The 27,498-nt window shown below is 39.7% G+C and overlaps 1 protein-coding gene across 1 annotated transcript in view; it reads right to left on the reverse strand.

Moving 5' to 3' along the window:
* The window catches only part of FBN1 (fibrillin 1), a 222,989-nt gene that overhangs the window by 100,962 nt on the left and 94,529 nt on the right, over positions 1-27,498 (reverse strand). The window contains exons 6-10 of the mRNA XM_088025122.1: positions 20,444-20,641; positions 16,914-17,039; positions 10,815-10,940; positions 5,208-5,366; positions 495-665 (exon numbers count right to left, since the gene is read on the reverse strand). Coding sequence (XP_087881248.1) covers positions 495-665; positions 5,208-5,366; positions 10,815-10,940; positions 16,914-17,039; positions 20,444-20,641 — 780 coding nt within the window. The remainder of the gene's footprint in view (positions 1-494; positions 666-5,207; positions 5,367-10,814; positions 10,941-16,913; positions 17,040-20,443; positions 20,642-27,498) is intronic.

A 27,498-nucleotide genomic window follows, 5' to 3' on the forward strand; every position in this document is an offset into this window, starting at 1 on the left:
AAAGTCTATTTCCATGCCCGCTTACAGAGATCACCTGCAGCCAGGTCCTGAAACCTCGCTGTGGCCTGCTTCTCCCTACCTCTTTTCTGCCCCACTCTCAAGCCTCCAGTTTGGGTAAATGACAAAGGTAATGAGTTCTTGGTAATTACTTGCAAAACTGCTTTGCATTATATAAAACACAACATATAATTTTATACCACCTTTATGACTTCATCCTATGAATCAGATTTAAATTGCTCTCATAACTCTCCCTCAGTTGTCAATAACCAGAGGACATTAATCTGGAGAATATGAAACCCCCTATTTTTCTCTAAGCAATAGGTGAACTGAGAAACTTATATACAACACTATGTAAACCAAACAGCTAATCTAGGAATTGATATACTAATTTAATGACTAAAGCAGCATAAATAACAACAAAAAAGTTAACCTGATTAATGTAAACAAAAAAACAAAACAAAACAAAAAAACCCTGATGACTTTTCAATCCTTACTTGGTGGTTCCCGAGACGGGTATGGATATTCCACTGGGGGTCGAGGGACAGGAACTGGAGGTCCAGGAGGAAAGCCAGGAGGAACAGGAGGAATGGGGCCAAGTGGTGGGGGAGGATATCCTGGTCTCTCAGGAATCACCAAAGGGACAGAGCACAGCTTGTTGAAATCCTCTGGAAAAACACGACACAACAGAACACAAAAGCTGAGCTGTAGCATAACTCATACACCTGTGGAAGTCACCCTTACATTTCAAAGAAACTTTGAATAAAATCAATCATCAGACCACACAGATCAACTGGAGAAAAGGGAAAAAGCCCACTGACATCATTCCCATCCTAACAGCTACAGTAGCAACCATACTGGAACCGTAATTCCAAACCAAAACCAAACTCCCCAGAGTGTATACCACATGCCTCTCCCCAAATTTAGGAAGTCTCTACCTATGTCACGATTTACCTCAAGGAGGAATCAAATGCCACTTTCTCAACTCCGTCCTATTTGTGGATCCCACAGAGCTCTAAAGAGCACACTAAAAAGCCCGGATTTTATTTTAAGCCACTGGAAGTCTTCGGCAGATTAACGTGGGATGTAATCAACGAACATTTTCAGAAGATCAGTCTTGCTGACACAGGGAGAATGCGCGGGAGGGGGGCAAGGCTGTTAGAGAACACCAAGGGCAAGAAAGCTTTGGCGGGACAAGGGAGGCAGCGATGGAACTGGGCAGGAGTGGACGAATTTGAAGCATGTTTCAGAGATAAGCGGGTAGTGCTTCATGAAGGAGTAAATGTCAGAGCAGAGGGAACAGGAAATCAAGAACGACATAGTCTTCTGGTTTAGCAACTGGGTAGATGTTGGTGACATTTACCAAATGTGAGAAACTGCAATTGAACTACCTTCAATGGGTTTGGTGGGTAGAAGCCAAGTTCCATGTTGAACATATGTATTTTGAGGTGGCAGATATCCAAGCAGATTTGTCATGGAACAGCTATTTAAGAGTTCGAAGCCTAGCAGAGAAGTAGGGGGCTGGGTATAAGTTTTGGAATGATCAGCAGGCGGGTGGTATTTAAAGCCATGGGGATGAATGAGCTCCCCTGGGGAAGATGTGGAAAGTGAAAAGAAGGGTGTGCAGAGACGGAGTCCTGAGGAATACCTATTTGTAAAAAGACAACAAAGTGTTGGAGAAGCAACACACAGGGGGGCAGAAGGAATACCAGGGGGTAGTGGGTCTGTTATTAATGCTGCATCATGATTCCCTGAACTCATACACCTGAGCTAATCAGGAATTTCCCTCTGACTGCACATATAGGCTGATTCCCATTTTTCATGCCAGGTCTTTATCAGAATAAATCATCTTTAGATTTGTGACACGTTTTTTCCTGAGCTTCCAAAAAGATGTTTTAAGACACAGTATCCAGGTTTCCAGGGATGTATTTACTTAACTACTAGTAACATTAGCCACATCTTGTTATAGTTCCCTCTATAATGTAAACTAATCTTGTGATTTTTTAAATTTCTTTTTCCCCTTTTTGTCAGAATCCTGATAATTTTATTATTGCTGTCACACAGGGATTCTCCCACAGATAATTTATATACTAGCTTTATCCATTAATAGAAATGAGGCTAATATTACTCTTTTCCTTGTGCACTAAATCTGACTTATTCTAAGGCACTGTAATATATCTTATGGAAATACATTCATATTCAACCTCATGGGGGAAAATCTGCCAATTCACATGTGGCTAAACATACCTAGCTACCATGTACCTTGCTGTTACTTGTTGGTCCATTACTAAATCTTCTTCAATCACATTTGGCATTTCCAACTCAGGTTAACATTATGTATTCAGAGAATTCTATGACTGCATTTTAATTATTATTTATCTGTAATTTTAACCCACACAGATTCTGTAGCATTTGACTGCATCTGGAAAGGATTTATATTATTGTTTATGCTTCCCCAAACCCGGATGCTACAATCCCTCTTATGAAACCACAGTGATCCTTCTTATAGAATTATCACCTGGATATGCCCTATCATTTCCTGGCTACTTGCTTTCCACCAAATTTCTACCACCAAGATTGTGCATAGTCTTTGAAGTCAATGATCATATCTAACTCATGACTAATTCCCACTCTGAGCCTAGCCTTGCAAATTGCACATAAGAGGAACTCATTAACTATGTGTTGGATTTAACTGGATAGCAATTATATTAAGGGACTCATTTTGCTTCCAAGCACCAATTCAGCCTTTCTTTTTCTTTAGTCTTTTAGGATTTGTATAAAAGAAGTTGAATAGCTTATCAGGATTTCTGCTAATTAGATTGATATATGACTTTAAGCATGCCATTAAATTCATCTTAACCTCCGTAGGAAAGTGTATCAGAGTGGGTCCTATACCCTGTTCTACTCTCTCCAGCTTCATAACTTTCCCATGAGTCCGTTTACATTCCAAATCAGCAAACTGGGGCTAGTTTTGTTCAACTGATGTCCATCTTTCCTAACTCCATTTAACTCAGAGATGATACTGATTTTTTTTAACATGGTAAAAAGCTGACTAGTCTAAAATAATCCATATATATATGAAGGATTATTTTATATACATATGTATGTGAAGGATGTACATATATCCTATATTGTAGGATATATGAAGGATATGCATGTGTGTGTGTGTGTATATATATATATATATATATACTCTCCATATATAATCACTCTCCATAAGTTGAGAGCCCAGAGTTCTATAGCACTGCTACCAGAACATCTGAGCAAACAAACACCCACCTGCAAATTAGTTCCTCTCTGTCAGTCTGCTTTGCCCTGGGCTTATCTTAGATTATGGGTATTTCAGTGGTACACATGAGAGAGCAGCTCCCTGCAGAGCCACACAAGGAAACAGGGTCTTCTGCACCTGCATTCCAAAGCAGGTCTTCAGGCACCTCAATCTGCCATCCCTCTGTCCTCTATTCAAGACCTCAGCACAGGAAGGAATCCGCATCAATGCTGCTGATTCCTAAATTAACTATGTATTTAAAAAGTCATTCTCCTGGTACGTAAGCCATGCACTTCTAAACAGTGACCTACTAAATGGTCCCCCTAGTGCACTAAGGATGGTGGGCTTTATTTTTAGGCCATAGACAGTAAGCAAATCAGACAAAATATATGACTTATTATATGTTAAAATGTATTGAAAGATTTTCATTGCTTCTTTAATCCACACATACAATTCTCAGCAATAAATAGAAATTTTATAGTAATATCTGTGAGCAGGTGCAGAACCCAGGATAATGGGAAATTCACATTCTGCGAATAACACTCTGCAGTAACCATTAACTCTGTGTTTATCCTTCCTCACCTTGATTCACTCTGCTACAGTTCTCGGAGTCAAACATACTGTTCAGGAATCAGATTAAGAAGCAGCTATAACCCCAGTTTTCACTTAGAACTGGTGGGAAAGTTGTCACTTAATAAATTGTTCACTCCACCTGAATGCCTCCTATGAGCCAGATTTTGCTAACTACTGTGGAAGTGCTAAGAAAGCATAAGGAATATGGGACTATAAGAATGAATGAGACCTCCTAATGAGATTTATCAACTAGTAATAAAGAAATACATGAACACACATTGGCACAAAGCAGAGTAGATGGGATTTGTCCCAAAGCAACAGTAAATACCTGGAGCCCCGAGACAGAAGGCAGCATTTCCAGCTGTGGTTATCTTGGGACATCCAGGAATTAGGTCGTATCAAGAATCATGTAAGGATCCTCACTGAACAAGAGGGCATTTAATAAGCAAGGTGGCAGGGGTTAGGAAGTAGGGAGGAAGAACCCGAACTGAGGAGAAGTTTTAGGAAAAAAGAACAGTTGAGGTCAGAGATCCTCAGACTGGTTTCAAGGAAAGTTTGATTGCATAATTGAGCTAGAAAAATAAAGCCACCATAAGAAGAAGAATTAAAAGATGAACTGGGGTCAGACTTGAGGATACTAGATGCTCTGCCAAGTAGTAAAATTTTATTTTCAAGAAATGGAGTGACTTGGACCACTAGATACCGCCTGAATTCATCCTGGGAAAATTTTTCCAGACATCTTTCCCTACCTTTTCCCCTGGCCATAATTTTTTTTAACCGAACTTCAGATGAATTATGCTTTGGGAAATGTATATGGTAGATGTGGATTTCATAGAGACGAGTTAGGAGGCCACTGCAATAGTCCAGACGAGAAAAAAGGAGCTTTATGTGACAATGGAAGGAATCTGACAGATGCGAGAAGTAGTACAAAGAAAAAAAGTCAGTAAGAATTGGCACCAAGGAAGAGGAACGGTGTCAAGCATTAGGGAAGGAGAAAATATGTATGCAGCATAACTCACTGAAAGGCTCGGAGAGAAGTGAATTTGATTCAGTGGAGCTTTTGAGGACTCCTGAGAGCCAAAAGAAATACATGAGAATAAGAGAGGACAAGCCCTCCTGAGAAGGTTGCTATTCAGTGGTGATAAGCAAGCTCAGTAAGAAGCAGTACCCGAAAACAGTACTATCTGTATGGACCTCTGTAGTTTCCCAAGTCACTGTCTGCAGAAATTTCCCTGGGAGTCGTGTCTTTTATTTTCTGGAATCTTTTTCACTTACCTGAATTTCTACTAGATGTGCCTCACGCACATTGCCACTGGGCTTGTGAGGGGTGGGACTGGGACACTCTGCAGACATCTGGAAGGGCTCTTACCGGTTGCTCTGATGGGACACATCTCGGGGGCAACCGTGACCCCCGGGGACCAGCATCGGCCAACATCACAGCAGCACTGCATTTTTGTTATGGATTGTGGCAGTTGGTTAGAACAGCGCCCATTTGCCAGAGCTGTGTAACAGTATCCGGGGCGAACATCTGAGAACAAAGAAACACACCCCCACACACATCACTGAGCTGGACTCGTAACAACACTCTCCTGCCCCAGCACCTCTGCGCTTCACACGTGGGCTCCGGCGGGACACACTGACACGCTCGCCCACGGAAAGGAAGCAGCGTGCGCTGCTCAGGAACAATGTTCGGTCAGACCTCCCTTCGTCTCACACCTTTTGCCCCTGCGAGCTGGTGCACTTGGCCGAAGTCCCACATTCCATCCCCAAGGTGGGGACGAATGATTACAACCACATGTGCCATAGGAAAAAAGAGACTAAGAAAATCACTGGCAGTGACAGTTAATTAGTTAGAGAGACATGTCTCTATACTGAAGGGGGACTGTGTTGTCCTTGGTTTCAAAACACTTAATTCGAGCCGCTTTAGGCAAATATTGATATAAATCTATTTTAAAACAACATTAAGTCTACCCTATAGTCTACATTTCTAAAAGATCTTTCTTACTTTTCAGACTACAAATGTGAGTCAGACTTGTGAGTTGTTTTTTTTTTTTTTTTTAAAGGAATGAGCCACTTTGCAGTCAGATCCAATGCTTGTGAATCAAGATTTCCTTTTGTCCTGGGGCCCTAGCAAGATTTTATAAGGCACTAATTATTTACAAGTTCAAAATGTACGTGATTCCAAGTTCTTAGTCCTATAGAATACAATGGTTCTTGAAGGCTTTTTTTTTTTTTTGGCAGAAAGGTATCTTCTCAAAGCAACAGGGGTAGACATCTTTCTATATACCACTTTTATTGGGTTACATCATGTCTGACAGTCATGACAACAATGACACACTGAAGTACAAGTCTAGGCTGTCAAAAAAGAGCCTGTGACATAGTAGAAACCTAACTGCTTCATGGGCCTTTGAGAAAGCACTGTGAAATAAGGAATGCAGGTAGCTAAGTACAGAACACCTTGATCCCCCTGACATGTTGATGATGTACCTCTTTAAGGAAAGCATATCACTGCATAGCCCATACGCAATAAAGTAAAAAGTAAATCATATTTTAAATATGCTTATTTGAAGAAATAGAAGTGGTAAATTCTTTTAAGTAAAATATTTTTCATATGAGTTTTTAATTTTTTAATTTAATTTAATTTTATTATGTTATGTTAATAATCACCATACATCATTAGTTTTTGATGTAGTGATCCACGATTCATTGCTTTCGTATAACACCCAGTGCTCCATGCAGTATGTGCCCTCCTTAATACCTATCACTGAACCATGAGAGACTATGGACTCCGAGAAACAAAGTAAGTGGTAAATTATTTTATAAAATAAAGAATTTTTTTTACACTTAAAACTTCATCCCTATGTTGCCTGTCTAAACACTAAACTTCGAGTTTGATCAGAGAAGGTCATACCTATGATTGTTTTCATCTACATCGTTCTTAGGAACACGAAGCCCTCAGATCTTGAAGGTTGCAATAAATTAATAAAATGGAATTTTAAAAAGGCTAACTTAGAAACATATAAATTATTAATATCCTGTGAAGAAGGCTACAAAATCCCAGACAAGCCATAAAATAAAACTATGGATCAGCTTTAAAGAAGACGAGATTATTTCTGAAAAATACTTAAAACCACTAGCAGGTATAAATGTGCTTTCTAGAGCTCTTTTGTGGCCCCGTTCCTACACCTCCAGGTAGAGTACTAGTCTCAGCAGAGAGGCTGAACAAGTTTCCTTTCAGCCTGGTCCAGGGTTAATGGCTGGAGAGAGGAGTGTAGACAAGATAGACTCTGTGAAGCCCCTGGTGGCACCTTCCCTATGAAGAAGAAGGAGCAGCAGGACTTCCTACTTTCTACTTTTCATGGCTTTAGAGCCATGAATAATTTATATCCTCAGTGGTGAGTAAACGTTTGAGGCATGGAAACCAAAGGCTGTTAAGAATGGGAAGAAATGTTCAAAACTGACTTATATCCCAGTTTCAAATGAATTTGGCAGTCAAAACTCAGTATAAACGCTTGACCAATATTTGTACATACAATTTTCAGTGTGGGCTATCTTTTGGAGCAAAACTGGGACCTAGAGCTGCCAGTTGCAAACTCTTAATGGGCTAATGTCTACTATTTTGCACATTAACCATGATACTATTTTACTGCCCAGCTGGCTCACTTACATGTTAAATCAGTAGGTTAGAAAACTCTTGATTAAAATGGTGAATGTTGGGGCTAAAAACCTTACCAGCCATGTTTGGGCTGTGGGCAGGCTCTGATATACAAACGGCATCTGCAGCTCCAGTAAGCATTTTGCTGATTTCTCTTTTTGCAGGAGAGCTTTGGTTAAAAATACACACACTGACACAACTTATAATTTTGAAGCAAACCTATGGGCTATAATAAGTAAAGGAAGGGAAAATGTGTGAAAACTGGGAAACCCTGAGAGGAATGGCCTCCTGGGCACAGCAACCTGAAGTTTCTCACGTCATCAAGCAGCAGTGCCCAAGGAAGCGGGAAGGAAGCCACTGTGGTGCTGGACCAGTTTGCAAAGCAGCTAAGGCGGAAGCTGAGGGGGAAGAATGTTAGGATTTGGAGGAGATAAGTGGAGGTAAGATAAAGCGTAGACACCTTCTTCTATTTTGAATCTGCTGCGGCCAAGACATCTGGCAGAAAAGGATTAGGAAGCTTTCCTCCTTTTCCCCCTTCTGAATCACTTGGCCCCCTTTCCTTTCAGAACCCAGAGACCACATTATATCAAAAAATAGATATTATGGATTAAATAGGTGTTTGCAGATCATCCTGGTCTGTCAATAGGTGTCTCCTAACCAATCACTAACATTGTTGTGTCCAACCAGGAGTTAGGAGCTGCGAGGCCCAAACTAGGAACAGGATGTTTGTCAGGATTCCTGGGAATTGATGAGACAGAACACACTAACATGAAAAGACTACCCTACACGAGGTATATTCAAGTGCCAAAGGAAGATGTCACAGAACAAAAAAAAAAAATAAAGTAATACTTCAAGAGCTTATAAAACAAAAGGGATCCTGCAAACACAGGGAGGTCTGAGGGCCTCAGAATGTGGTGACCAAAGGTAACAGGTGGAATCTCGTGCTTAGGAGAGAGGTATAAGGAGATACAACACACCCCTAGCTACAGGTTGGGTTTTCTATTGGTTAGATGGGCTAATTCCAAACAGCCAACTTACCAACAAATCCTAGATTCATTTATAAGTTGGAGACTATATGTATTTTCTTTTCACTAGGGATAATTCGGGGGGTCTCTGTGGTTTGCCATGGCAGGAGATATCAGCCTTAGGGAAGGCAGAAGTGTTGCTTGGAGCATTTTATATAACAAGTTCCTAGCTGTGGGTACAATAAAGTTCCAGAGAAGAAGAAACTGCACTGGCCTAGGTGTATGGTAAGAAAGGGTTTACTGTGTCTGGTGGTCATTTGGAAGGGAGCAATGGGAGGGTTTGGGACTGTGGGCTCAGGCCCAAGTTGGGATCCCAGCTCCTTCACTCCTTAACTGCTTAAACAATTGAACCAAATTACTTATCTGAGCTCTGTAAACCTCAGCTGCTTCCCGTCTACAGTGTGGTTGTGAAAATGAAGTCAGATAATTTCCATAAAACACCTCACACCTAGAAGGTCACCCCTGAATCCTAGCGCCCCCCCTTTCTTTTTAAATAGCATGGATATATTTGGTAAAAGACTGATAAAAATGTAAACCATCTGATAGGTAAAGGTGTTTTAGTCATAATCCAGGGTTCCCTTTGAAGGTTAAAAAAAAAAAAATCTACCTATTATTTGGCCAGGAAAGAACTTCTGATCTATCTTTCTGCTAAGCATCATTATGGGATGTCAAGTGCGAATTGGGACAGTTTGGGGAGAAAAAAGAGCTCCATGAATTGCACTGGCCATTCTTTCCCTGTGGTGCCAGTATGTATGGAGAGATCTTGGAAAATCCGGTAATCCGGGCATCACTATTGTTTCTAAGGAAAAGTCCAGATATGCTTCCCTCACTGGTTGTACTTATTCAAATGTCAACTTAAGAGACCGCCCTCAGCTTTTATTATATGTGACTAAGTACAAAGGAATTCAGAATTTCAAGTACAACTCAGTTTGGGTCTGAAACTCATGGCTTGTGGTAAGGATGTGAAGCTGAGTGTCTTTGAAAATATGGGCCAGAAACAAACATCAAAAGACAGTGTTCATTTTTCTATGAGGCCATGTGCCATAGGCTTCCCGAGCTTTGCCTGAATAATAAGGAAGTACTCATTTTGATATTCAACAAATATTTACTGAGTGTCTATGACATGCAAGGAATCATGCCAAGAACCATCAGGGATATAGGAGGATAGCAGTTATTTAGCCTTTAAGGGGAGCTTACAACTTAATTAGGGACATAAAAACATCCAGACATAAAATTTCCCTAGGAGACCATTTACAAGAAGCATATCCTCAGGTAAGGGAGAAACTGCTTTCAGGTAGGCTGATCTGGGACCTCTTCAAAGACAGAGAACCTGAGTAGAAGCATGAAGGGGGCTTGAGCTGGGAAGAAGAGTATCCTGAGTGGTACCACAGGTATGATTCAAGGCAGGAAGGAATTAAAACAAATGACCTGGTTGAGGGTGAGAAGCAGAGACTGTGCTGGTAAGTGAGCAAAGCTGAAAGAGGTCAGAGAGTGAAGGTCCTTAGCTACGAGGCTGCACGCTCTGGAACTTGAACTTTCTTTACTCTAGAGAACCGGACTTCGAAGGAAGTCTTAGCAATCACTAAATCCAGCAGTTATCAAACCTATTCGTTTAAAACAAGAAAATCCCTTATTTAATTGATCTTTTACACAGAAGCTAACACACCACCAGGTAAAAGCAGAGTTGCCTGGAGTGTGTGCATGTGAGGAGCAGGGAGTGGGAGGCAAGGGTCCTTTCCCCCTCAGCCTCCCCCTTCTCACGGTTCCCCTCTCCCACCCCAGCAGCTTGGAGACATTTGCTGCACCTGAAGGATCCATGCGACACAGACTAAAAAGCCACTAATTCCCAAATCCTAATGGAAAACTACCAGAGGTTTTTGAGCTTTTAATCAAAGCATTATTTTAGAAAGATAAATCTGACAAGATGGACTGTAGAGAAGCCAGGAAGCAGGGAGGCCAATTAAGAGATTATTGCAAAATTTCAGACCTAAATTAACACAGGTCCCAGGAAATGACGGAAGGTTTGACACTTGCATAACTGCAAAGTTAATTTATAGACTGAGGATATCTGTATGGGCTCCTGGATCATCCCTCTTTCCGGGAGGTAAAAATCCTCATACAAGACCACAGGGTGCCTCTTTTCTTGAAGAGAGTGCTCAACTGTTTAATAAGATGTAAAGGTACATTTTACATCAAGTGAGAAATTATTAGTCCCCCTGAACAAATGTGTTTTGAAAGATGTTTGTTATGGAACTGACTGACAGGAATCAGGCATGCTGTTTAGAATTAAACCTACCTACGCATCTGGTACCATCAGGAGAGGGGTAAAAACCGGGAGCACATTTGCAAAAATAACTGCTGACTGTGTTTGTACATTCGCCCCCATCACAGATTCCAGGAATGGTGCTGCATTCATCAATATCTGGAATATAAAGAAGAGTTTAGTATTCACAGAACACAGTATAAAACTGTTCATCATCACAAGCTTCAGATGTAATGCCAGTCAAACCGATCTCTAAAGAACAAAAGCTGCATATAAAATAGTCAATTCAAAAAGTGAGTGCTTCTTCTCTCAACCCAGGCTTACCCAAGGAACTTACAAACCTCAAGAGATTAGAGCAAGATAATAGAAACTTCCCCTGTAAAATCTAAAACTACGTACTGTTTTACCAAGGAATGATAGCATGCTAATATTCCACATTTCATTTAGTTTAAAATTTTGTTTTCCCTGTTCTCTCCATGTTTTGCATTGAGTTAGGCTCCCTTTATGTTTACTCTATATTCTGCATGAGTTCCTGTGTTTCTTCTCAATCTGATTTTCCACAAGCAGATACTGAAATCCTATAGAGAAGAGCATGTGGTCTGAGTGCTGACCAAGACTTGGCCATCGTGGTGTTCTCAGGGGCACCCACACGGCCATGACGATGGTTTTCTGTGGGTTCAGTGAGTGAACTGTGTGGGGACACTGGGACGCTCCACCCAGAACCCTCTCAAGGGAGGGCTTGCTGACTTAGCATTAGGGATACTATCAGTAGACAGCCTTTGGTTCTCAGTTCCTTCCAGGTCTGCTCGAGCTGCAGAGAGCCACCTCACCTGGGACTACCTACACCCTTCTCATGAACCCACACCCAGTGACTGATCGTGGAGGTGAGAGAATGGTCTAGCCATCTGCCCCAGGGGGGACAACTCTGAAAACCACTCCAATTCCTGAATACCCTGTGAGGTCAGTGGAGGCCATAGTCAGGGTTAGCCCTGAGGCCTGAGAACCATTTCCTTCAAGGGAAACTTTTCAAGAACCAGCTTCAGACACTAACAGTTGTCAACAGATGTGGCACCAGTGAGGGGAGAAAAGAAATTAAGAACTTCCTGCTTAGGCTAAAAGTAAACTCAGAGCACAGGGCATCTGCATGACCTTGACTCCAAGAGGAGTGGGCTTTCTGCACTCACCTAGGGACAGGTGCATTTTGACCCAAGCCCCCCCGGGAGTATTGCAATGGCCAGACTACACCATGGGCACTCGGAAAGCCCTAAGTTTTAAAAAACAGAGAATATTTCTTCTCCAGTATAAGTACTGCTCTTCACTTGTAAAACAAAATAGAGTTCTCTGTGGACCAGATTCAAGGGTCTTCTGACTCAAGATCACCCTGTTAGTCAAAAAGGCAGCAATGACATTGTTTAAGTGCAGTTTAACCTTTTTAAAAGCAAAATCCTCAGGCGCCTGGGTGGCTCAGTTGGTTAAGCGACTGCCTTCGGCTCAGGTCATGATCCTGGAGTCCCGGGATCGAGTCCCGCACCAGGCTCCCTGCTCAGCAGGGAGTCTGCTTCTCCCTCTGACCCTCTTCCCTCTCGTGCTCTCTATCTCTCATTCTCTCTCTCAAATAAATAAATAAAATCTTTAAAAAAAAATAAAATAAAATAAAAGCAAAATCCTTATTCTTGTATGCTAACATAAACAGCATTGTCATTGTGAAGTTGTATAATGGTAAAGATGTATATTCTATTCTGACAGATAGGCATTTTACTGGAGTCAGTGAAAGTCAGGCTGAGAAACAGCCAAGGACGGAGCCTAAGCTTCTAGAACTAGCATAATATCAGAAGACACATTTTAAGACAGTTCTTTAGCATCAATCCTCCTGCACTGACCAGCCACACTCCTACTTAAAAACTAACAACAGGCGCCTGGCTGGCTCAGACAGTTAAGTCTCGGGCTCCTGATTTCAGCTCAGGTCATGCTGTCAGGGTCCCGGGATCAAGCCCCATGTCAGACCCTGCGCTGAGTGTGGAGCCTGCTTGAGATTCTCTCTCTCTTAACCTCTGCTCCTCCCCTAGCAGGCACACAGGCTGCCTCTCTCTAACAACAATAACAACAACAACAAAACCAAGTAAGTCCAGCCGAAGGGATTCAACAACCTCATTTAAGGATAGAAGAAGATGTATCCCTAGAACACAAAGGTATTAAGAAGAACATACCTTCCTCAAATTGTCCCTAAAGATTAAGGTCTGGGTCACTGAACTCCTATCAAAGAGCATATGAAGAAATAGTGTTTATTAAAAGAAATATTTTTCTACCTGTTAGTATAAATGACTGCTACCATCCTTATTAAGGTCACTTACATCAATAACCAAAGAGATTATTTAAGTGACAAAATATACCAGAAAAAGTTATTTAAAAAACAGAATGAATACTCTGGTTTCTCTTCAGATCGCATAAATCTTTCGCCTTTTAAAAAACAGAATTAACTGGCACGTCCAAGGAGACACTCTTCATATGCTGGCTAGGTTAGATTTGGCTCCTTTACTGAGATGATAGCAACAACAATAATAATTAGAGTTGACAGGTATTGAGCAGCAGGCATTGATTGAAGGTTTCATGTGTGTCAATCCATCTAATCCTCACAGTATACGTATGAGCACAGGACTGATTTCTATAATTCTGGTGCCCAGGCATGGCTCTTGCATTACATTGAGACCTTCTGAAAACCAGCATGAGTAAAACTCAAAGTAAGAGCAAAGAGTCTCAATTACAAAGTGATGTGAGACCCAAGTCTCCAAGTGCCAGCGGCTGGGCCGTGGGGAGAGGGGCAGGGATCCCACTAAGAGCCCCTAAGAGCAAGTAGCCATCAGATAAATATGTCATCATTTTAGAAAGGGGAAGTCTTAAGGTTTTTGGCCATGTATTAGGGAGTGTACAGATTAAGAGCTACAGTTTTGAAAAGTCCTTTGCATCATGCAGTGCTATTATAATTGCTAAAGGCTGGGCTGGCGATAATCTAAATCCCAAAATATTAGTGGTTAATTAGGAATCCAAAGGACTTCTTCCAGAAATAAAACTTAATCCTTTAATGACACTTTTTTATTTCTTAATTTCCTCCCACAGTAACCTATGCAAATATGGCCTTGGTTTCTGAAAAGAAAAGCCTCATGTGTTCTTTCAGTGTGCACACTTGAGAGTCATTGGAAAAATCAACAATGAAGGTGGGCATGAACTCTGTTTCCCTTTTTCTCAAATCATAGCTATAAATCTTAATCTTTTCTTCTTAAATTTATGAAAATGTAGTAATTGTTATTTAACCACTTCAGCTTGTTAATTTACATTTCGAATGAATCTAAATTGCATGCATTGATATAAAACTTGGTCCGTGACTTTTTTAAGTTTCAGGGAAAGGGGATATTTTAAGAAAGGAGAATTCTGCAAAAGGAAGATCTCACAAAATAAACTGCTCTTACCATCACTGAGGGAGTGAAGGTTAGCATCCTGTAAATTTGCTAAAGCCAATTTTTGATTGAATTGGTTTTTTAAATAAATTACTGTGGGCTTCCAGGTACCCAGTCCCTTCCTTTCCAAGTCAAGAGGAAGATGCATTCCAAAAAGCCACTCAAAGTAATGGCAAAGGTGCCAGAATGATTTTCACAAAGTCACAGAATCCCACTGTGGCCTGCCCATCTTCCTAGAGCACACAGAATTTCTCTTCATCCTTTTTAGTGGTGTGGGCTAGATTTTCTGGAATTCCTTCTATTGACCATCCTATCAATCATCCTATGTCCAGAGTTACGACTTCCCCATAACGAGGCATGGAGCTGGAGAAAAGCAAGGGAGAGCCGAAGGAGGAGACTCAGCTTACCAAGCATTCTTGGAGGACTTTCTGATTACTCTCCTACCCCAGTAAGACAGGGCAACAATGCCCAAATCAGCTTCCAGACCAGAGTACATGTAGTACTAACGGGACATTCTCTTCCAGTCTCAATTTTGCATAAAAAAATAAAAAGGGTGGGAAAAAAACCCATCATCTGAATTTAATGTAACCGTAGATGGTTAAGGAAAAAAAAAAAGGTCTAGCCAAAAGTATGCTGTTTTTATCTTGCTACTGATTTCAATATGTAGCCGGAAAAAAAAATATTTGTGAAAAAGGATTAAGTAATTCTCAGACTAAATTTTTTGTCCATTGGACACACCACCATAATAGGCTTAGCATTAACAGGAGGATTTTGGATGAGTTTTCTTTCAGTCTGAGTATTAAATCTGTGCATCTTCTGTCTTGTTCACAACCACACAAGGTGATCCATCCTGATCCACATTAACTGACAGGTCTGAGGGAAAGGCAAGGGACACAGGAAAACAATTTTGCTCCAAGCTGGAAGCTAATGAATTCCAGAAACAATGAAGACTAGACAAACCATATGGACCATACTGCCCTAAATCTCAAAACTGACCATACCTAAGCTGAATATATCAAGCTGAGAAAGCCTGAAAATATAAGATGCAACCCACTGCTGATGTGGATATTGCATGCTATTATAAACCTAACAGCTTATTTATGGCATAAAAGACACATAAATGGTACCTGAAAATCTATGCTATCATATTTCAAAATTTTCAAAATATTAGGAAATATAATTAAATATTAATATTAGAGGTTATGGCTTATATCCAAGAAAGAAGATGATATAATATGGTACAAAAAGTACCAGAGTGTGAATCAAAAGAAGTAAATTTGCACTATCTAAGGACTTCAAACAGGGCACTTAACATAGCCAGTTCCTTAATTTATAACGTGAAAGGGTGCAAATAGGTAAGTTCTTTACCCCATTCAGCAACAACATTCTCTGCTTCTAACTTAGATCTACAATATAACTCCTAGAATACCTCGGGTGGTAAGAGTCAACTTTATTGTTTTTTGAAACTTAAAATGTTTTTAAGAAGTCCTCCTTCCTCAGAACCTGAGTATTCTTCACAGCTACCTCAACTGTATATAGCATGTTCAAGAACATATCATTATAAATTCTATGATGATTAATAACTTAAAAACAACTCTCACCCATAAAGATAATTCTAGCAGAGTCAAATTTCAGATTATTCCATTTCAGAGCAAGTTGATGGTAAACTTCTATGTAATTTACGAACCGCACCTCAAATCTGACGCGGTCTTTCCCACGTATGATATACTGTGGCTATCTACAAAGATTAACGACCCAGACCCAATCCCAGACAAATGACTTAGAATGAACTATTCCTCATGGCTGGGGTTTAGGAGTTGACACAACAGCAGTACATGCAACAAAATGAAATTTTATATCACACCAGGTAGAGCTGAAAATGAAGGAAGAAATTTGCTCCGCTGAGTTTGATGAGACACGTACCTTGTTACGTTATCGACCAGTACCTTGTTACTTTATTGTCAGACATTATATGTGCACTCATCAAAGAAAAGAGAGTTTGATGCTGCCTACTTATTTCCCTCTCAGGGAAAAAGCATTTATTATGACCTTGGATGCCAGGCCTCTTTTTGGCAAGTAGCAGTAGTGGTGAATATGAACACATTCTCTTTATACACATTTTCAGGAGGAGCTCAATCTATAAACTAAATGAAAATATATAAATTTACCTCCAGTTACTTTTCTGTTTGACTAACATTAAAAGGCTTCCATTTGATAGGCAGAAAAGAAAATACTAAACTTGTACTAGGAGCATAAATATAAGAGTTATTAATCTCTCAAAAAAAATCAAGCATACATTTTAACTAGAAAAACATCAGAAGATATGTCTTTCTGAATGATATGTAATGATTAAATTTAAATTCATGTCTCTAGAACTATGCAAAAACATGTGTCTTGAACATTTTAACCCAAATATTGGTTCAAAAATATTTCATGTTTTAATATTTAATTTGATTCAGATGGATCTCTTATTTTGGGTCTATAAAAGTGGAAAAAGCTACAGGGTTTTTCTGGTTCAATAGCACAAAGGCATATTATTTCTGGTAAGAATATTATATTTACACATTCGCAGGAATGACAAAGACAGAAGGATTCTGGAACAATTTACAATAAAGCTTGTCACTGATTTGGGTTTTGCCTGCCCCTCCACCCCTTAACTGCCAAGCATGATATTTCTTACCTTCACATTTTTGTGATGCCTCATTAAATTTGTGTCCAGCAGGGCATTTGCACTCAAAAGACCCAACAGTATTAATGCAATTTCCTCCCTGACAGAGCCCGGGGATGGCCTGGCATTCATCCACATCTGTCAGATTTTAGGAGACAGAGAGAGGAGAGGGAGAGATCCATATAAGTCATTGCAGAAGAAAATGCGATAGTTTGTCAACAATTATATTACCATATTTATGTCAGTGAGTTATTCGTCCATCACAATATTTGGAATATGATGAGAGAAACTATTTCTCACAATTACTTTATGTAAAATAAATTACTTGAGTAACAAAACTTGGCCAATAATGTCTTATAAGAAGTCACAAATATTGTTAATTTTCCCACCTTCCATCTTTCCTGTGTAAGGGGGAATATTTATACTGATTTTTGTGGGTTTTACTATGCATGCTGCAAATTACAGGGATACAATGATTAAAAGGCTGACAATAATAACTAGAGTTATTCAAAATCCCTGGCAACCCATTTCTATAATAAAACTGTCTCTAAGACTTACATTGAATGATTCAGTTAAAACAGAATTTACTTAAGATCACTCGGCCTACATGAGATAGTGAATGTTTTTATGCAAATGAAATGGGAAATGTTCACCTTCCATCCTGTAGAATTGGCTTGTGTAGTCAAAACTAAATAACCCAGGAAATTGGACTGAGAACGGAGAGACACCCCAGATGAATGTGCCGTCTCAGCTGCAGACTCACCTTGCTGGCAGAGCGGCCAGTAGAGGGAACCTTTTTAAAGGTAAGTCAGAGTGTGTCCTTCCCAGCTCAAAACTCAAGCCCGTATCTTAGCAGATTCTATTGCCCCCTCTACTCTCTGACCTCATCTTCTGGCGTCCTGCCTCTCTCACTCCTCTCCTTCCACACTGGTTTCCTTGCCATTCCTTAAATGTACCAAGGATGCACCTGCCTCAGGGTTTTGTAGCAGTGACCCCTCTGCCTGGATTATTCTCCCTCCACAGAGCTGCATAAAGGTTCCTGTTGCCCTGTCCGTCAGGTCTCTGTTCCACTCTGGCAGTGGACCCTTCCCTGGCCAATCTAATAGCAATAGCCAGCCCCCTGTTTTCCACCACCCTTCTTTGCTTCTTTTTTTCCATAGGCTGAATCACCAGCCAACCTGATAAATACTTGTTTGCTTTGTTTTGTTTCATAAATCCATTTTCTTTAATGCAAATTTCAGAGGGCAGGTTCTTTGTTTTGTTCACGGCTGTATCCCTGGCACCTAATAACTATGGTCCCACATGTGGCCCCAAATAGGAACCTCCTAGGAACAAAAGAAATCATTCCAGGCTCATTATGTTCAGTTAGAAAGATTGTAAAAAATACATCATGTACATTCTTTCCATCTCTTCATATATAACACACAAAGGTCTAGTTTAATAAAGGAACCCCCGGGGTGGCAGTCTAACTTTTCTTTCTCTCACTTTGGATATTCTTTTTGAAATCTGGAAACCTAGTGTACTCTCTTGTTTTACTCTTCATTGTATGAAGCAAGAGGATGATCACCAATTTTAAGATCTCTAATAACCTGTGTTCTTGAGAAAAGTCGGCATGAGGGAAAGGATACTAAAGGAGCAACAATTTATTTTGCTATAAAAGTGTCGCTGTTTTAAATGGAATATCTTGGCCCACAAATGAATAGCTATATGTGAAGTATAATTAGATTATGTTTTATAGCTGATCTCCATTTTGTCTTAGACCAGAAGTTTCCATTCTCTTGATATGCCGAATAAGTTATTAAAATGTTATTTGAAATTGATGGTATATATAAACAAAACTTGATAGTCATGTTGGTCATAATTTTTGGCCAAGAGGTAATATATATGAGGGCACTTCTCTGCTGGCCATACCTTCCAAGACTGAAGACAGAATAAGCTCCTTTATGAACCCATTTGCTCACAGCCCCTCACATCTGGCACAAGGTCTGAAAACACCAGGAAAGAGACAGAGCCCCAAGCCGACAGCAGAATCCCTCGGGGGCGGGGGGGTGGGGGGGAACCACACACACACACAACCAAACATGATGAATTTCATTCTCAAAGTGGCAATATGACTGCCATTTTGATTTTGTGGGTTTCACAAAATTTCTCATAGAAATCTTTTCATTTTTTTTCTTGGATGTCTAATAGCAGAGTCAGGAAGGGACAGAAAGAAAATGCTGGACAAGTCTAGACGATAGGAAATGCATAGTAAATCCACAGAGGAGTCGCTCTTCCCTCTCTCTCTTCATTCTCTGTCCCCCAGTTCTCTTAGTGCCTCAACCTCTGACAAGGACTCATGGACACCATATCTGGCTTTCTGGTGTCTGTCAGTGTGTTCATGGGTAGTGGCTGGCTTCAGAACACCAAGACCAAGAATTTCTTCAAAACTCACTGGGACTTTCTAAGGATGAGAAAAAATAAAGAAGGTACCCAAGAAAGGGGGAACTAAACTTACTTTTTATTTTATAAAATCACACACTAGACCCCTCTGTAATTCCTTTGTTTCAAAGTGACTTCTTGCTGCTCCTGACACTCAGAAGGACAAGTTGAAGGGCACATAAAGTAGCCGTATGTTACACACAGCAGTCGGGAGCCAGGACCAACAGTGCTTATCACAAGTGGAATTTGTGGAAGTATAATTTAATGGAGACCCACAGACCTGTGGGATTAAGCTCTAGTTCTGTTTTACTGCATATTGGCCTTAGAATTAGCATACAGAACAAAACTAGTATCTGCTTGCCTCAGAAAAGCGTACCCTGAATTTTCTGAAAATATTGCAACTTGCTGAAAAAGCCCTGAAGATGTCTAAAGGAAACAGATACAGCCTGGGAGTTTTCAATCCCATCAGTTTAGTGCTGAACTGCCTCCGTTCACTTCCTCCTGTTTCCTGCCAGACATCCAGACAATAAAAGAATTTGTACAGCTGGAAGAACAGGAGTGAAAGCCAAAAACAGAGTAAGGGCTTCTATGGGAGGCAGGAGAAGAAGCGAGCAGGCGACATCTGGGGATATTTAAAACTGTGAAACAAATCTTAATTTATTTCTGACTTGTAAAAAAAAAAAAGCATAATGTAGCATGTAGAATGGAGAGAGGAACAATTTTCTTGAGGTCAACTAAGTACAACCCATGAGACAGAGGAACTCCAACAGTATCAAATGAAGGAAAAAAATTGGGAAAAACAAACTACCTTGTGCACAAATTTTGCTCAGTATTTATACACAGCATTGCTGCGATGCACAGCATTGCTGCAAAGAGAATCATACCACCCCCTAGAAACACCTCTGCGGGGGGGAGGGAGCTGCAGGCAAGGAAAACTCCAGGGAGAAGAGCGGCTCTCTTGAGCCAGGCTCCTAATGCCTAAGTTGGATATCATGCCGTCAGCGAAATCGTGAAGCTATGTCTCTGACACCGCTTTTCCATTCTCTCCAACTTCACTGGAGAATGGCTCTCCAGAGCAAATAAGATGAATCCATTAATAACTCCATGGGCCAGAGGTTTACCTTGACAGGCTCCGGTTCGGATATTTGGAATGAAGCCCCGGCGACAGGGGTGGGGCTGGGCGGGGCACATCTCACAGGGGTGGCCCCAGGCTCGGCCGACTGTGGCACAGCAGAGTGTTTTTGTGCATACAATCCCGCTGAGCTGTCCCTGGCACATCTGGTTGCTGACCACAGTAAAACATGGGCCTGTCCTGTAATCTGAAAATAAAGAAGAAGAATTCCATGAAGGTCCAGAAAAGCAGGAACCATTAGGCAGAGGAACAGCTGTGCCCCATCTCACTTGACTCCAAATTGGGAAAGAGTGTGCAGGGATAGAACTGCACATCGGTGACTCCGTGCGAAGCCTTGGGCAGACCATTCTACCGCTCACCTCCATGTTCCTCACCTAGGACACAGGGATAAAAACACCAGTTCCTACCCACTGTGAAGACACTGTTGTAAGGATCAAACACTTTACAACTATGATGTCCTATACATACAGAGCATTATGATATTAATATACATTCATTCACTCAAAAAAATGTATTAGTGCCTACTATGAATCAGCCCCTGTGCTTGATGTAGATGTTTAAATGATTAAAACAGATCAAATCCCTGCCCTCACGGAGCTTACAGTCTATAATTATTCAGGCTGGAGAAAGCAAAAAATTTCAAAATTTGCAATGAGGCAAGTCGTGGCACCTTCCTCCTGGTAGGTCCTTGAACAGAAGAAATGGGTTACTCAATTCTTTTGGATTGGGTCCATCTTATTTCAAATACAAAAAACAAGCAAGCAAACAAATAAGTAAGCATTTTAAAATATTTACCCATGCAAAGACATTAGGTATTTAAGACAAAGAGTAAGGACATTGGTCTGAAATCATTGTAACCCTTGGGCAAAAGTCCATCTTCAAGCACACAGGGATAAGCGAAGGCCACAGGAGAATTTCCAAGTACTCTCACTGGATATAAAAATCTGCCTCCGTTTTTGTTCTGTTTTGTTTTGCTAAAAGGAGAAAGTCAATCTGGATTTAGCATCCAAGAAACAAGAAAGATTAACATGTAGTGAGCACAGTGGACCAAAGTCAGGCTGTCCTCAGTCTCCCTATGAGAGAAATTGAGACCATAATATCCCTTTCTGTTCTACAGTGACCTTGACAGATTAAGGGAGGCTGAGTTGTGGCAAAACCCATGGGCTTCTACCCATTACCCAAAACTGCATGCTCCCCTGTGTCATTTTCAGAAGTACATAGTGTTCCCTGTGAGTCCAGGGATGCAGTAGATAAATAATAAATAACTCCAGTAAGTTCCTTTCACCAATGAATTCTACAGTTTATGAAAATCACCGTGTGTGCTGATGAAACCTCTGGGTTAGGTTTTCACTTTTCTTTTTTCTTTCTTTCTCTAGGTAGGTAGGCATGTCTCTGCTCTGTGTATTCTCTCCTGCTTTCTCTTTTGCAGTTATGACCCCAGCGACTCCCTATCACTAAAATGTTCTTCCTCACTCTCCCTTCTATCTTGCTGGAATGAGCCATCTGTGCTCAATGGCACCACCCTAATGCCCATGCTGCCCTAATGTCCATGTGGAAAGATGAGCCTTCTGAGGAGTTCCTAAAACAAAACGTCACCCAGTCAAGTTCAGCAAGAGGACTACACCCAAATTCTGGTAGCACTTGAGAGACGGACAGGATGGCCAAAAAGTCAAGTCCACATCTCCACATCGTCCTTTCCACGCAAGTGCTTGCCAAAGTGTGCTATGTGTATCGCTGATGGGATGCAAGATGGCTTTAGACTGTGAGGTTAGTAGTCATTTATCAATTCTAATTTGTATTATTAAAAAGTATAACCATAACAGACTAGTGATTTCTCATATACGTTTGCTATGAAGAGGATGAGTTTTAAAAGTTTAATTCAATTTAAAGAAAAATATTAAGTAAACACTAGTATAGGATACACACACAGGTCAAAAATTTGTTTAGATTGTACGTAAACACCACCAGTTTCATTCAAAAAGACTAAGCTCACACCTTTCTTCCCCTCAAGTCTCTAATGCTCTGGCCCCACCCATCTTTCCAGCCTCATCTCGTTGCCTCCTCAGTTTAGTGTCTTTTTACTTTGTTCATGCATATTTTTTTTTACCCTACTGATTATTTTTCAGTTTTATATAGCCAAATTTTAGGTATATTTTAAAATTTAATATTTTTCATAGTATGCCAGATCTATTCAAAATCCTCCATCTTCTTCCATAGTATTGAATTCGAACAAGAATACAAAAATTAAGTGCTGTTGAATAAGATCTCTGCCCTCATTTCATTCTGTCAATAAAGAAAAATGACAGCACCATGACAGTTCACAGCAAAAGTGCTCTTAAAGGCAGTAAACACATGGACAAAGTCAAAGGCTGCAATCGTTCATTATTTGGCTCAATTCTTCCAAATATTACCTGTAGGCATTTAATAAATACTTCTCTAACATATGGCATTTCTTTTCTATTTTAACACTTTATTGTATATTTTTGTGATTCGAAAATAAAAAATTATTTCAGACAATTAGAAAAAGGTAGCAACATAAGCAAGAAAATAAAAATCACATGTAATTGCAGCTAAAGAAATCTTTGATACATATTGGTTATATTATCTTAACCTAATTTTACGCGTGTTTTTTTCTTCCTCATGAAATAGGAACTATATTAAGTCTGTAATTTTGAATCTTAACATTGCCAAAAGCATTTTCCCATGTAACTACTACTCCAAAATATGATTTTAATTGTTACATTAATGGATGTACATGATGGATAACTTTCCATCAAGTTATAACATAATTTATTCAATAATTTCCTTACTGTGTGTCATTTAAATTGCTTCTAATCCTTCATTATTACATACAACATTCACTATACATTACTAATGAACTCCTTGAGGATGAAAAATGTTTAGTCTCATGCAACGGCCACCAAGATTTTTATAACTACATATGCATATTTTACTTCTGAGACTAGAAAGATCACAGCAACAGAATCTTTTATTTAAAAAATAAATAAAACCTCCTATGTTAGGTAACAAGGAAAGAAATTTAAGTTTGTTTCTTCTCTTAATTTACGGAGGTAAGTACAAATGCTTGAGTCAAACAGATTCATGGTGGCATGACGTTTTCAATCTTTAAAAAACATAATGGAACATGAATTTGAATTTACAATCCTCTCTTTGACACTGCTTGGATTTGGTTTTGCTGCTCACTTTGTCAAGATAACCTACAGAAAATATTTTATAGATGAGGATCGCAAAGATTCAGGGTAGGTGCAAAAGTGTCTTTTGAGATTGACACCAGCAAAATCAAGGCACACTACAAAATACTAAGACAATCTGATTCAGTCCTGCCTGACACTGCCTCATGACTTCAGACATGAATTCCTCATTGGAAGACCCTCATAAAAAGAAAATAATCCTTAGACTTTTCCAGGGTCAACAACTTCTTACTCTCATTTCAATATGAAATGCATGGAATAGAAATGGCAACTGTTAATTCTGACAATTTTCATTAGGCATCTCTAGAGCGCATAGGGACCCATCTTTATTAAATATACTGGATATCTGGCAAATAGTTGGAGTATGTATAACAGAATCTATAGACTTGACACATTTCTACACTAAATACTTAACACTATGGACAAAGAACCAAACCATTTGACAGTGCAGATTAGTAAGTGGACATAAAATGTATCTGTAAGACACATTTTCAATAAAAATCGCTGAGTGCCAAGGGAGAGGCATAATCTGGATGAAATAGAATTGGATCTAAAAATTTCTTGGAAGGTAAATGCTCTATTAACGTGGTTTTCAAATGTCATTCTGATTTGGCAGCATGTGCTTTCTGTCCTGTGTTTCATTTAGATTGCCAAAGTTATGCTGTTTTTTGTCCAATACTTGAACCACAGAAAAAAAAATCTGCCCACACTCCTAGTTCCTTACTAATAATCCAATTATTTACAATTATTCCCATAGCACTTATGTGACACCAGGCTAAATTTACATACTTTTTTTTTTTTTTTCAGATAGTCCCAGCACGAGACATGGAATGTGCCTAATTCAATGCTTGGGTAATGTCTGACTCATTCCCTCAACGTAAATCATTACTCCTAATTCAACTAAAATATAGTATTAAAAACACTTTCTGTTTGCAAACTGCTCCACAATCACTTCCTTATAAGACCTCCATGAACTAGGGCAACAGGCCAAGCCTTTCCCTAATTAAAATGCAATTTTATTTGTTCTTAACTGGCTTACTTTAGTGTGGCTTGTTCATGGGAAATTCTGCATCTACATGTTCCCATTCTGACTGGTGAGGGGCTCCAGGACTGTTCAATAGTCCCCATAGATTTAGCCTCAAGACAGGATCTAACCAACGTGTATGTGTAGTTTCAGATCCTCGGTCCCTTCCCAGATCTGCAGCTCAGAATGCTGTGACCCACAGTGTTGCTTCACTTTCATTTGTAATCAGACTTCACCCTGAAGCAAATGCATCATGCACAGAGAAAGACTATTCTGTGGTACAATGAAATCCTGTCACTCCTGCCCAGTCCCTAAACCACAAACTGCAGGGAAGGCACAAGGATATAATTTGGGGCAGTAGGCTCCAATTATTTTAAATCCTTCTTTTCATAAAAATTACCAAAAAAAAGAATGAGATATCAATTTATCCATGACAGGGTCACAGCATGCTTCTTCCTTTCAGGTAGGTTGGCCTGGGACGCATTAGACTCCGAACGTGGGGAATTTCAATACAACCTCCTGAGGGAAGAGTTCAGAGAACTTTTAGTCTGAGGAAAATTAAAGCAAAGAAGTTCCATCATCATAATTAGTCTCATAACTGCTGCCACTTCTTCTTACTCCAATTATTCTTAACCTCAGGACATAACCAAATCACCTGGGGAAGTTTTGCAAAATGCTAATGCCTGGGCCTCACCCCTGTCCTCCCACAGCCCCTCTCCCTCTCTCCCCCATTCCCATCCCCTGGAATCCAATTCAGTAGATGTGGCATGGGGCCTGGGCGTCTGTCTTTTGCAAAAGCCCCCCAAAGTGATTTTGCCCTCTAGGGCTCTAAGTTCAATCTCTCTCTCTCTCTCTCTCTCTCTCTCTTAACTTTATTGAGAAGTGCTTATGTTCCATTATTAATTGGTGGTGTCTGCAAGATAGCTGACTGCTTACCTGAAGCTCTAACCTTAGAAATGTGAGAAAGCCCATGAACTGGGATTGCAGCTGCTCAATACAATCCCCAATTCCATAGTATTCATTTCCATAGTGTTGACTGATTATGAGGCACTTTACTATGTTCTTTATTAATTATACTAACCACAAGTTCACTAAAACAGCAAATTAAAATTTAAGAAGGCTAACCACCCACTGCTCCACTGTCCTAATAGTACTGAATTCACATTTCTAAGCTTTCCCTTCTCAGTGTTACAAAGTGCATCTACTTACATGATATCACTTCACTACCAGGAACTCCTACTCCCAACTGCCCTGCCCAGTGCTAGACGTGGTACCTGAGTGAAATGCCAGGGGAATTCTCCACCCAGGTTCCAAACCCAATGATCAAAGTTAGCATCGGTAACACCAAAAGTTAACTTTTAATTTCCTCAAGAATTATACTATTATAGACCACCTTGAAATACTTCCATGACTCCTGGTTTGATTAAATATAAAGTACTAAACATCATCTATGATGTTTATGCCAAAAATAGTCAAACCTTTATCAATGAAGTTTCCAGACCTAACTTGTAGCAGAGAGGACATATGGGGTAGAAGAACAAGACAAATGCCACCACAAGGAAACACTAAGAAAACCCAGAATGTGTGATTTTCAAAGGCAACTGTCCTGAACTTTTCCAAAAATAAATCACCCCTCTCTCTAAAGAAAAAAAAAAAGAGGAAGAAGATGGTAGAGGGATTAGATTAAAAAGACATAATAACCAAACCTTAATTGGATTCTTTAAAAAAAAAAAAGATTTTTATTTATTTATTTGACAGACACAGAGAGAGAGGGAACACAAGCAGGGGGAGTGGGAGAGAGAGAAGCAGGCTTCCCGCTGAGCAGGGAGCCTGACGCGGGGCTCGATCCCAGGACCCTGGGATCACGACCTGAGCCGAAGGCAGACGTTTAATGACTGAGCCACCCAGGTGCCCCCCCTTAATTGGATTCTGTTTCAAAAAGAGACAACTGGGGAAATTTTATATGGGCTACATATTATATAATATTGTGGAATTGTTCTCTTAGATATGGTCATGGTATTTTGATTATCTCTGAGGTAAAGTGTGATGTATGCAACTTAACTTTCAAATGATTCACCAAAACAAACAGATAACAAATATATATAAGTACATACCTATATGTTATAAATATATAATATATAATTACATTTCTATATACTATATATGCTAGTGTAATATATATTATATTATATATTATAATATATACACACAGATATAGAAATAAGCACATAGAGAATATTATGTGTATAAAAGTGGAAAAATGTGAACAGATATTTAATGTAGGTGGAAGGTATGTGGGTATACTTTACATTATTATTTCAACTTTAATGTAAGTTTGGAAATGTTTAATAATAAAAATTCTGAAGAGGTGAGAATTCCTTCCTGGGCTACTTTTATTATGCAATATTGTCTCTTCCATTTCATCCAAGCTATGTTTCTTTTTTTTTTAATGACACAATAAATTTCAAATATACTTTCCAATCCATACATTTTTATAAAATACTACATGCAAGATATGAGTGTGACTATGGTCTCTATAATGTTATTTAAAGAATATGACCTTTTGGCAAAATTTACTAAATTACATTATGCAACATGTTTATCTTTTAGTAACTGTATCTGAGATACAGCTTCACTGTTAACTAACTAAAAAAAAAATTTTAGATATAGGGCAGAAGAATAAGCACAAAACTCTTTCTGTTAACATTTTCCTGACTTTTAACTTCTTTAATTCATAAAAGTATTACCATTACAAATTTTATTATAAATATCATTCAAAACTGCAGACACAGGGGATGTACACCTTTT

Source organism: Eumetopias jubatus, unplaced genomic scaffold, assembly GCF_037043125.1.
Source record: "Eumetopias jubatus isolate StellerSeaLion01/CBP00866 unplaced genomic scaffold, mEumJub1_p1.0 scaffold_7, whole genome shotgun sequence".
Taxonomy (NCBI): domain Eukaryota; kingdom Metazoa; phylum Chordata; class Mammalia; order Carnivora; family Otariidae; genus Eumetopias; species Eumetopias jubatus.